Source organism: Theropithecus gelada, chromosome 6 (assembly GCF_003255815.1).
Source record: "Theropithecus gelada isolate Dixy chromosome 6, Tgel_1.0, whole genome shotgun sequence".
NCBI classification, from domain to species: Eukaryota; Metazoa; Chordata; class Mammalia; order Primates; family Cercopithecidae; genus Theropithecus; species Theropithecus gelada.
Window position 1 is genome coordinate 136,904,733 of NC_037673.1, and position 12,175 is coordinate 136,916,907.

The 12,175-nt window shown below is 40.7% G+C and overlaps 1 protein-coding gene across 4 annotated transcripts in view; it reads left to right on the plus strand.

Moving 5' to 3' along the window:
- The window catches only part of LOC112626020 (ankyrin repeat and KH domain-containing protein 1), a 132,750-nt gene extending 120,595 nt beyond the window's left edge, over window positions 1-12,155 (plus strand). The window contains exons 30-35 of one of the 4 annotated variants that reach the window (XM_025387706.1): window positions 162-1,774; window positions 7,687-7,863; window positions 9,708-9,908; window positions 10,399-10,574; window positions 11,218-11,382; window positions 11,658-12,152. In XM_025387706.1, the coding sequence (XP_025243491.1) occupies window positions 162-1,774; window positions 7,687-7,863; window positions 9,708-9,908; window positions 10,399-10,574; window positions 11,218-11,382; window positions 11,658-11,717 (2,392 nt within the window). In that variant the 3' untranslated portion in view covers window positions 11,718-12,152. Of the gene's footprint in view, window positions 1-161; window positions 1,775-7,686; window positions 7,864-9,656; window positions 9,909-10,398; window positions 10,575-11,217; window positions 11,383-11,657 lie in introns of all 4 variants that reach the window. The other 3 variants (XM_025387707.1, XM_025387709.1, XM_025387708.1) reach the window with 3 other exon arrangements.
- The last annotated feature ends 20 nt before the right edge of the window (window positions 12,156-12,175 follow it).

The window sequence follows — 12,175 nt, forward strand, 5'->3', positions numbered from 1 at the left end:
AAAAAAAAAAAAAAAAAAAAAAAAAAAAAAAAAAAAAAAAAAAGAAGCATACCTTTGTTAGGTATGGTATAATTAAGAACTTTATTTGATGGTTAAGATTACCTGTTTGTTTTCTTTTTTTAATGTTTTTGGTCTTGTTTCTGTTTTTTTTTTTTCCCCAGGGGTGGCACAGAATCAACAAGATATGCAGTTCAACTAATCAATGCACTCATTCAAGATCCTGCTAAGGAACTGGAAGACTTGATTCCTAAAAATCATATCAGAACACCTGCCAGCACCAAATCAATTCATGCTAACTTCTCATCTGGAGTAGGTACCACAGCAGCTTCCAGTAAAAATGCATTTCCTTTGGGTGCTCCAACTCTTGTAACTTCACAGGCAACAACGTTATCTACGTTCCAGCCCGCTAATAAACTTAATAAGAATGTTCCAACAAATGTACGTTCTTCTTTCCCAGTTTCTCTACCCTTAGCTTATCCTCACCCTCATTTTGCCCTGCTGGCTGCTCAAACTATGCAGCAGATTCGGCATCCTCGCTTACCCATGGCCCAGTTTGGAGGAACCTTCTCACCTTCTCCTAACACGTGGGGACCATTCCCAGTGAGACCTGTGAATCCTGGCAACACAAATAGCTCTCCAAAGCTTAATAACACAAGCCGTCTACCTAACCAGAATGGGACTGTTTTACCCTCAGAGTCTGCTGGACTAGCTACTGCCAGTTGTCCTATCACTGTCTCTTCTGTAGTTGCTGCCAATCAGCAACTGTGTGTCACTAATACCCGGACTCCTTCATCAGTCAGAAAGCAGTTGTTTGCCTGTGTGCCTAAGACGAGTCCTCCAGCAACAGTGATTTCTTCTGTGACAAGCACTTGTAGTTCCCTGCCTTCTGTCTCCTCTGCACCTATCACTAGCGGGCAAGCTCCTACCACATTTCTACCTGCAAGTACTTCTCAAGCACAGCTTTCTTCACAAAAGATGGAGTCTTTCTCTGCTGTGCCACCCACCAAAGAGAAAGTGTCCACACAGGACCAGCCCATGGCAAACCTATGTACCCCATCTTCAGCTGCAAACAGTTGCAGTAGCTCTGCCAGCAACACCCCGGGAGCTCCAGAAACTCACCCATCCAGTAGTCCCACTCCTACTTCCGGTAACACACAAGAGGAGGCACAGCCATCCAGTGTGTGTGATTTAAGTCCTATGTCAATGCCTTTTGCATCTAACTCAGAACCTGCTCCATTGACTTTGACATCACCCAGAATGGTTGCTGCTGATAATCAGGACACCAGTAATTTACCTCAGTTAGCTGTACCAGCACCTCGAGTTTCTCATCGAATGCAGCCCAGAGGTTCTTTTTACTCCATGGTACCAAATGCAACTATTCACCAGGATCCCCAGTCTATTTTTGTTACAAATCCAGTTACTTTAACACCACCTCAAGGCCCACCAGCTACAGTGCAGCTTTCTTCAGCTGTGAACATTATGAATGGTTCTCAGATGCACATAAACCCAGCAAATAAATCTTTGCCACCTACATTTGGCCCAGCCACACTTTTCAATCACTTCAGCAGTCTTTTTGATAGTAGTCAGGTGCCATCTAACCAGGGCTGGGGAGATGGTCCACTGTCCTCACGAGTGGCTGCAGATGCCTCTTTCACTGTTCAGTCAGCGTTCCTGGGTAACTCAGTGCTTGGACACTTGGAAAACATGCATCCTGATAACTCAAAGGCACCTGGCTTCAGACCACCTTCCCAGCGAGTTTCTACTAGTCCAGTTGGTAAGTTATTAACTATTGCTGCAGTTCAGTTTGGAGCGCCTACGGCCTAATCTCACCTTAAGTGACAAAAAAAGTAGCAAGAGGTAAATCACTCACATATAATGAGCTGCTTTAGATTCTCTCTATGATCTTTCTGTCCCTCATAGTAAGGGAGTTACACCATGGTGTAAGTCCATTTTCTTGGTGTCTATTCGTATTAATAAAATTGGTGTCTATTCATGTTAATAAAAAAAAATTCCAGGGATGTTTCAAGGATTCCAAATTTACAGACTTTAAAAAAATCATAGTGATTGTTTGCATTTCTTAGATTTAAAAAATTGAAGTTGCAAAGGTGTTTAGGCACCAGTTCATAATTTACATTGTTTACTAGTACTCTGTGTTGTTTATTTTAGGTGTAGCTATTCGTTTTTTATGTATTTTATTTTTTATTTTTATTATTTTGTTTTATTTTTTTGAGACAGGGTCTCACTCTATCACCCAGGCTGGAGTGCAGTGGCCCAGTCTCAGCTCACTTCTACCTCCACCTCCTAGGCTCAAGCATTTCTCATGCCTCAGCCTCTCAAGTAGCTGGGACTACAGGCATGCGCCACCGTGCCCGGCTAATTTTTTGTATTTTTAGTAGACAGGGTTTTGCCATGTTGCCCAGGCTGGTCTCGAACTCCTGAGGTCAGGCAATATCCGCCTGCCCTGGCCTCCCAAAGTGCTAGGATTACAGGCATGAGCCACTGCGCCCAGCCTAGATACAGCTATTTGAAGAGACCCAGTCATTTATAGGCTCTTACTTTTGAAAGACCAACATAGATTTAGCTATTGCTTCTTTGAAATTATAAATTAGCTGCTGAGGCATTATGAGAAATATATAGACAGATTTGAGGTCAGTTTTGGCTTGGAGATATTTGGAGAACCAGAATCTATTTTCTGTAGTTTAAGAGCCAAATTTTAGTCTAATCTGCAGTGTTCTGAAAAACAAATTAAAAGTATGACTGACCCAGAATGTGGCACTATTGCCTCTTAGCATTTCTCTTCCAGTTGGAAAACTGCCCCATATCCCATGCTACCTTGTTGCTAATTATAAACTGATCAATGTTGTTTAAAATTATTTGTGAGTTATGAATATGGCATAGCCTTAGCTTTCATTTCAGATATGTTTCCATTTACTTGTCTATTCAGGAAAATATAGTTGTTATATTGTATTTCAAATAGAAATAGAAGGCTGCATATGGCTATCTGTGGTCCAAAATATTCTCTAAATTTTTTTCCCTTCCTCTCTGTAAATAGGCATATATTATGACTTTTCTTTTTTTTTTTTTTTTGAGACAGAGTCTTACTCTGTCGCCCAGGCTGGAGTGCAGTGGCCGGATCTCAGCTCACTGCAAGCTCCGCCTCCCGGGTTTACGCCATTCTCCTGCCTCAGCCTCCCGAGTAGCTGGGACTACAGGCGCCCACCACCTCGCCCGGCTAGTTTTTTGTATTTTTTAGTAGAGACGGGGTTTCACTGTGTTAGCCAGGATGGTCTCGATCTCCTGACCTCGTGATCCGCCCGTCTCGGCCTCCCAAAGTGCTGGGATTACAGGCTTGAGCCACCGCGCCCGGCTATATTATGACTTTTCATTTGGGGAAAGTAGTATAGAATTTGAGAAGCCTCAGGGTGAAAGAAGAGCTCACTGCCAGTACCCAGGATGTGATAGAAAGCATTAATCCTTGACCTTCCTTCTAGGTCCTGGGATTAATAAGCTTGGCCCCATTTCTTAACTGCTTGTATGGTTTCTTTTGTTGATGCTCTTTTCATGGATATAGTTTACTTTCCTAGTTTTCAGGTAAGAGGTAGTAATACTGACTGAGCTTGGTGGTTCATGCCTGCAATCCCAGCACTTTGGGAAGCTGAGGCGAGGGGTTTACATGAGGTCAGGAGTTTGAGACCAGCCTGGCCAATATGGTGAAACCCCGTCTCTACTAAAAATATAAAAAATAGCCGGGCATGATGGTGCAGGTCTGTAGTCCCAGCTACTTGCAAGGCTGAGGCACAAGAATCACTTGAACCCAGAAGACGGAGGTTGCAGTAAGCTGAAATCATGCCACAGCACTCCAGCCGGAACAAAAGAGACTGTCAGAAAAAAAAAATAGTAATACTTAAGAAGATGGGGAAAGATATAGAGACAATTGAAACCATCACACACGGTAGGTAGGAATGTAAAATGGTACATCTGCTTTGAAAAAACAGTTTCACAGTTCCTCAGAAAGTTAGACATGAGTGATCATATGATCCCATTATTCTACTCCTAGGGAAGATACATGTCTATAGAAAAACCAATGTTCATAGCAACATTATTCATAATAGCCAAAATGTAGAAACAACCGAATGTTCATTAACTGACAAGCAGATAAACAAAATGTGGTATATCTATAGAACGTAATATTTTGTATTTGGTATAAAAAGAAATAAAGGGCCGGGCGTGGTGGCTCACGCCTATAATCCCAGCACTTTGGGAGGCCAAGGTGGACGGATCATGAGGTCAGGAGTTTGAGACCAGCCTGGCCAACATGGTAAAACCCTGTCTCTACTAAAATACAAAACATTAGCTGGGTGTGGTGGTGCGCTCCTGTAGTCCCAGCTACTCAGGAGGCTGAGGCAGGGGAATCACTTGAACATGGGAGGTGGAGTTTGCAGTGAGCTGAGATTGCGCCACTGCACTCCAGCCTGGCGACAGAGCAAGACTCAGTCTCAAAAAAAAAAAAAAAAAAAAAGAAGTACTGATTCATGCTATAATATGGATGAACTTTGAAAACATTTTACTAAATGAAAGAAGCCAGTCACAAAAGACCAGATATTTATTTTATGATTCTATTTATGTGAAACATCCAGATCAGCAAATCCATAGAGACAGAAAGTAGATTAGTGGTTACCTAGAATGAAGGGATGATTGGAGGGTAGGTGATAGCTTAGGAGTGCAGAATTTCCTTTTCTTTCTTTTCTTTTCTTTTCTTTTCTTTTTTTTTTTAAAGACAGGGCCTCACTCTATTGCCCAGGCTCGAGTGCAGTGGCGTGATCATGGCTCATTGAAGCCTCAACCTCCTGGGCTTCAAGCACTTATTCTACCTTGGCATGCCAAAGAGATATGATTGTGGGTGTGAGCCACCATGCTCAGCTTCAGAGTTTCTTTTTAGGATAACAGAAATGTTCTAAAATTGATGTGGTCATGAATGCACAATTCTGTGAATATACAAAAAGCTACTGAATAGTATAACTTCAAATGAGTAAATTATATGGTTTGTGAATTAAATCTCAGTAAAGCTAATAAAAAGTACATTTATGTGGCATCTACATTTATGTCCCTAAAATGCACATCATGATCTTTAAAAGCTGTCATTATCAGCTGGGTATGGTGGCTCACACCTGTAATCCCAGCACTTTGGGAGGCTGAGTGGGGTGGATCACTTGAAGTCAGGAGGTCAAGACCAGCCTGGCCAACATGGGGAAACCCCCGTCTCTACCAAACATACTGAATTTAGCCAGGCATGGTGGTGGGTGCCTGTAATCCCAGCTACTCGGTAGGCTGAGGCAGGAGAATTGCTTGAACCCAGGAGGCAGAGGTTTCAGTGAGCCGAGATTGTGCCACTGTACTCAGCCTGGGCAACAGAGCGAGATTCTGTCTCCAAAAAAAAAAAAAAGCCTATCATGATCTTTACAAAAGACTGACAGATTTCACTGTAAAAATATTGACAGTGGCCAGGTATAGTGGCTCACATCTGTAATTTGAGTACTTTGGAAGGCCAAGTCAGGAGGATCACTTGAACCCAGGAGTTCGAGACCACCCTGGGCAGCATAGTGGGACCCTGTCTCAATAAAAAATAAATTTAAAACTTAGCTCAGAGTGGGGCCAGGCGCGGTGGCTCACGCCTGTAATCCCAACACTTTGGGAGGCCGAGGCGGGCGGATCATGAGGTCAGGAGATCAAGACCATCCTGGCTAACACGGTGAAACCCTGTCTCTACTTAAAATACAAAAAAATTAGCCGGGCGTGGTGGCGGTCACCTGTAGTCCCAGCTACTCGGGAGGCTGAGGCAGGGGAATGGCGTGAACCCAGGAGGCAGAGCTTGCAGTGAGCCGAGATCACGCCACTGGACTCCAGCCTGGGTGACAGATCAAGACTCCATCTAAAAAAAAAAAAAAATTAGCTCAGTGTGGTGGCACACGTTTGTAGTCCCAGCTACTCAGTGGGGCTAGGCAAGAGGATTGCTTGAGCCCAGAAGTCGAGGCTGCAGTGAGCTGTGATCACACCACTGCACTCTAGCCTGAGTGACAGAGCAAGACCCTGTCTCAAAACAAAAACAAACAAACAAACAAAAGAGGTTATTATAAAAATTATTCATTTCAATAAAAAACAAAAGAAATGATTCATTTCCTACTTACAGACTTTTTAAAGCCACATTCAGTATTCTCACTACCTCTAGATTTTGCTAACATCTACTTTGGTTAGCACTAGAAAATTTAATTTTTTTTGTCCAGGAAAGCACAAAGTAATAATTCCTACTGTTGCCTACCACGATAATGAAAGTCTGAAATAAGTAGGAAATGCATTAAGTTACCCACATGTCCAGAGTAGGCAAATCTATAGAGACAAAAGATTAGTGATTGCTTAGAAATGGAAATATGAGGCCAGGCGCAGTGGCTTATGCCTGTAATCCCAGCACTTTTGGAGGTCAAGGTGGGCGGATCATGAGGTCAGGAGATCGAGATCATCCTAGCCAACATGGGGAAACCCCGTCTCTACTAAAAATACAAAAAATTAGCCGGGTGTGGTGGTGGATGCCTGTAGTCCCAGCTACTCGGGAGGCTGAGGCAGGAGAATGGCATGAACCCAGGAGGCGGAGCTTGCAGTGAGCCGAGATCGCGCGACTGCACTCTAGCTTGGTTGACAGAGCGAGACTCTGTCTCAAAAAAAAAAAAAAGAAAGAAATGGAAATATGAGGGTGAGGACCCAGTGAATGACAGGTAATGCGTATGGAGTTTCTTTTAAGGGAGACAAAAATGTTCTAACATTGATTGTGGTGATGGTTGCATAATCCTGTGAATATACTAAAATCCAATGAATTATATACTTTAAATGGGTGAATTATATACTATGTGAATTACATCTCAAAGTCATTTTTTTTAAATGATGTGGAAATCAAACTGAAAATAAGACCTGCTTAAAAGAAATTTTGACAATCAATGTTGATATTAACTACTTTTTCCTGAAATAAGAAACCATAATCCTTTTCCAGACCTTCATCCTCTTTTCCTAATACATTCTTCAGAGAAAGTAATGGAGTTTAAGAAGATGGCTAAGTTCAGATTTATACAAGCTAGATAGAAACTTTGATATATTTTGCAACTGTTGATATTTTCTATCAGATAGAATGCTGAAATTATCCTTAGTAGTATGCTTTTCCTCCTTGTGAGGAAGGAAACATTGGTAGATTTTGTTACTTATCTTCTGTAGGAAATGACTATAGTTATATAGATGAAAAGCTGTACTTTGAGATTGACTACAAAAGGGAATGCAGAAGTTATTGTTGGGCGCTACTTAGTTACAGCATAGTCTCATTTCATATCCCTTCCATTTAAAAGCTTTGAGATTCATCTAGAACATTACTCCAGGTGACTGACACTCTTAAACATTGAGCCCATTTTTCTGTATGTAGTGCTGTTTGGCAATATTCTTCTGGACTGTAAGAAAAAAATGGATTTGGCCATACAGTATCACATAGATGGATTATTTTTGCTGTGGTCTATGAAAATGAGCCACATGCTATCTTTTATTTATTTGTTTGGTTATTTTTACAGCTTATCTCACCTTGGTGGAAGTCTTCTTGGGCTTTCAATTTTAAAGTTTTAGCTAATTGGATGTCTTGGACCTGTTTTATTTCAGGGTTACCATCCATTGACCCATCAGGCAGCTCCCCATCTTCCTCTTCTGCTCCTCTGACAAGTTTTTCCGGCATACCAGGAACAAGGGTTTTCCTGCAAGGGCCAGCTCCTGTTGGGACTCCTAGTTTCAACAGACAACATTTTTCTCCCCATCCTTGGACAAGCGCCTCAAACTCATGTAGGAATCCTGGCGGAACTCTTCCCAAAGAGTTTTGAATAAGTTATTAAATCATTTATTTCAGCTATAACACCATGTTGTAACTTTAGTAAACTAAATGGTATACAGATGCCCAAGGTTTGTTCTGTGGTCATGTGAAAAAATTGTCAGTCATTTGTAGCATAGAAAACTTGAGAATTATTCTTTCAAGCCAAAAATGTTTTACCCTAGAACTTAGATCAAGAAAAGAGGTACTAGACTGGTTGCAGTGGCTGACACCTATAATCCCAGCACTTTGGGAGGCCTAGGCAAGAGGATCGCTTGAGCCCAGCAGTTGGTGACCCCAGCCTGGGCAACAGCAAGACCCTGTCCCTATTTAAAAAAAAAAAAAAAAAACAGGTACTTCAAGTAGTTTTGCAAAAGGACCCTTTGGAAGCAGTTTTATAAAATTATTTCTTAAATCTGGAAAGAAGTTGAATTTATGTATATGGTCAGTTTGGTGTGATTTCTCATGTATTTTTACATTTTATGAAACTGTATTGCCTTTAATAAGTTAAAATATTCCTTTGTTCTATTGATTGATTGATTGATTGATTGAGACAGTGTCTTGCTCTGTTGCTCTGGGTGGAGTGCGGTAGCGTGATCTTGGCTCACTCCACCTTCTGCCTCCCAGGCTCAAGCGATTCTCCTGCCTCAGCCTCCCGAGCAGCTGGGATTACAGGTGCCTGCCACTATGCCTGGCTAATTTTTATATTTTTAGTAGAGACAGGGTTTCACTATATTGGCCAGGCTGGTCTCAAACTCCTAACCTTGGGTGATCCGCCTGCCTCAGCCTCCCAAAGTGCTGAGATTACAGGCGTGAGCCACCTGCCTGGCCCCTTCGTTCTGTTTATTTCAATGTTTAGAACAGATGAAGTATGTGGAATTGAACAGAATTGGATTTTTTTTTTTTTTAAATGAGCATCATGAGGTAGTCAGTATTGACTTTTTTGACAAGGAAAATTACCCAAATCACCCAAGAGTTCCATTAAGAAGCAAAGCTGTGAATCAAAATCATATAATGTTTTGCTAACATTTGACCTTATTTCCTTAAAGAAAAAAAAAAGGGCTGTAGAAAGGGAACAAAGAAAGACTAACAGGTATAAAGGGTCACCAGATGTTTTCTAGAAAATATGCTAGGTACTGTGCAAATATTGCCACATTTAAGTTAATTTTAAAATGTGGCCGGGCGCGGTGGCACACATCTGTAATCCCAGCACTTTGGGAGGCTGAGACGGGCAGATCACCTGAGGTCAGGGGTTCGAGACCAGCCTGACCAACATGGAGAAACCCCATCTCTACTGAAAATACAAAATTAGCTGGGTGAGGTGGTGCATGCCTGTAATCCTAGCTACCCGGGAGGCTGAGGCAGGAGAATCGCTTGAACCCAGGAGGCAGAGGTTGTGGTGAGCCGAGATCACACCATTGCACTCCAGCCTGGGCAACAAGAGCGAAACTCTGTCTCAAAAAAAAAAAAGTGACAATAATGTTTTGAGAAGATTATTTAGAGCTAGAATAAAAGCAAATGTGTCCTGCTTCCTTTCTAGCATTGTTTAGTTCAGTTGGGAAAACATTTTTTAGACTATTGTATACTTATTATAGGCAGAAGTAGCATAGGATAATGTTTATAGAAATTATATTTTATTTGAATGTTCTTTTAAAATGAAAATTTCTTTACAGAACCTATGTTGTGGAATAGATCTTTCCAACAAGGTTTCTCATATTCTTATAGTTTTTATATGTAATAAAACAATAGAGAAATATTTTGCCACCAGGTGACTCTCCTATTCCATCTGTTTCTTCGGAATCATCTTCACCTCTTTCAGCCACTTCTGCCCCACCAACATTGGGCCAACCAAAAGGAGTCAGTGCCAGTCAGGATCGAAAGATACCTCCCCCAATTGGAACAGAGAGACTGGCCCGAATTCGGCAAGGAGGGTCTGTTGCACAAGCCCCGGTGGGGACCAGTTTTGTCGCTCCCGTTGGACACAGTGGAATCTGGTCATTTGGTGTCAATGCTGTGTCAGGTACAATTGCCTTGCTCTCTCTCTGGAGGGATATCTTAAGTAAGTTGTAGGTTTGCCAGTAAAACTTAGTTCCTTAGAAAAACAAAAAAAAACTTAGTTCCTTTGTTTAACACTCAATTAGGGAAGGGTGTTTATGTCTTTGAGGAGTTAATTCAATTTCAGAGTCTGGAATATTGGTTGAGGTAATACATAGAGTTGATCAGAAACAAAAGATTCAAAGTGTGTGTCCTTTCTCTCTTAAGTAATCATTTGAGTTCTTTCAGACAGCACTTAATCTTTTGAAAGACAGGGTAAAGTGGAGTATTCAGAGGACTTTACCTAGTTTTTCAGGAACTGGTTTCTTTGGCTAGCAAGACTGTGATAAATATGCTTTGAGCTCTTCAGAGGAAAGATTTCAATAACATTTGGTAACGTTTGGTAATAACAGTGGTAATGTTTTGTTGTTTTATCCAAATAAATATAAAACTTTGTTTTCAATTATCCTTTCCAGAAGGTTTATCAGGTTGGTCGCAATCTGTGATGGGGAACCATCCAATGCATCAACAATTATCAGACCCAAGCACATTCTCCCAACATCAACCAATGGAGAGAGATGATTCTGGAATGGTAGCCCCCTCTAACATTTTTCATCAGCCTATGGCAAGCGGTTTTGTGGATTTTTCTAAAGTGAGTTGACAAACATCACTGTAACTTGTTTGACACTTTGTCAGCCAGTGTAGTCACGTTAAGGGATACTTTGTATTGAAATAATGCTCTCTTTTGTTTCTGTGGCTTTGCTAGATCTTTTGCTCAATTTCAAGAGTGCATAGCATTGTCCACAGTAGTTCATCCTGAAGATATCCCCATCCCCCGAAAACACCTGAGGGATTTGGGTTTTGCCAGTTTGTGTTCTGCTGCTGCAGCTTTGGGAGAGGCCTCTACCCATCTTAAAAGCTGGCCATGAGTTCACTAATGCTTTCTTGTCTGCTCTGACAGCTTTATGTTGGCAAGCAATCATGTGGAGTTCCCATTTTCTTCTTAGCTTAAGCTTATTCATGAAACTAAAATATGGGAAAGTTAGTTGAGGTTATTTTTATCAAATATGAGAAATGTCCTGATGATTTCATGTTGGATTTAGTTTTTTTCTCTCTCTTCTTTTTTGTTGAAAAGCCTTGCAGATGCAGATAAACATTTTGTTTTCTCAACACTGCCATACTGTACTTATAGGATCTTTTGGAGTTCTTTAAATGAGGAAAATTAGAGAAGTCTAAGCTGCTATTATGGGATTTATAGTAATTTTATGATTAAATCTTTTTTCCTGCTGTTTTAGGGTCTGCCAATTTCCATGTATGGAGGCACCATAATACCCTCTCATCCTCAGCTTGCTGATGTTCCAGGAGGCCCTCTGTTTAATGGACTTCACAACCCAGATCCTGCTTGGAACCCTATGATAAAAGTTATCCAAAATTCAACTGAATGCACTGATGCCCAGCAGGTAAAATGGGCTTAATGCTCTTTTATTTTTTAGATTTATCACATCATTCTTTTTGTTTTGTGAGAAGTATAAGTACTGAATATCAAAAGTCATAATTGACCATTTCGATCTGGATTGCTTTTTCAATATCAAGATGATGCTACTGAACACTTTATTTCATATATGTGTATTCTTCCTAGGCAGAAACAGTGAATTGCCATTGCATTTATATATTCATTTTGTAACTATCTAAAGATTCCTAATTAGAAATTCCAATTTTTCCTCCCCCTTTTCAGATTTGGCCTGGCACGTGGGCACCTCATATTGGAAACATGCATCTCAAATATGTCAACTAAGTTAGAAGGTCTTTACTCTTTAGCCTTGTTTAAGAAACCTATGACCTTGGAAGAACTATGGGGATTTTTTTTTAATGTGCCTAAGAAATTTTCTCTGAGGCTTTAGCAATGGAAATTTGATTGCCCATTGTATAAGAACAAATTGATTTCCTATCCACCTGGTTATGTTCTCTGGTTAGTTTAGCCATTTTGAACTTAAGATCATATGACCTTAGTGCTTTTGGCTAAACATACTGAATACTACTTGTATGCAGAAGAGAATTAGTTGATTACATGTTTCAACCTTTTAGGGTGATAAATACATGTATAATTGTTTACATACTTAAAAGGAAAAAGTTGAGTAAATTTCTTGTCATATAGTGGCTCTACGTAATGTAGCCTGTATTAATGTGAAATATTTACCAGAATATTCAATAAAAAGATGAACAGTCTTTAGAAGTGGGGTGTGATCCTTTCAG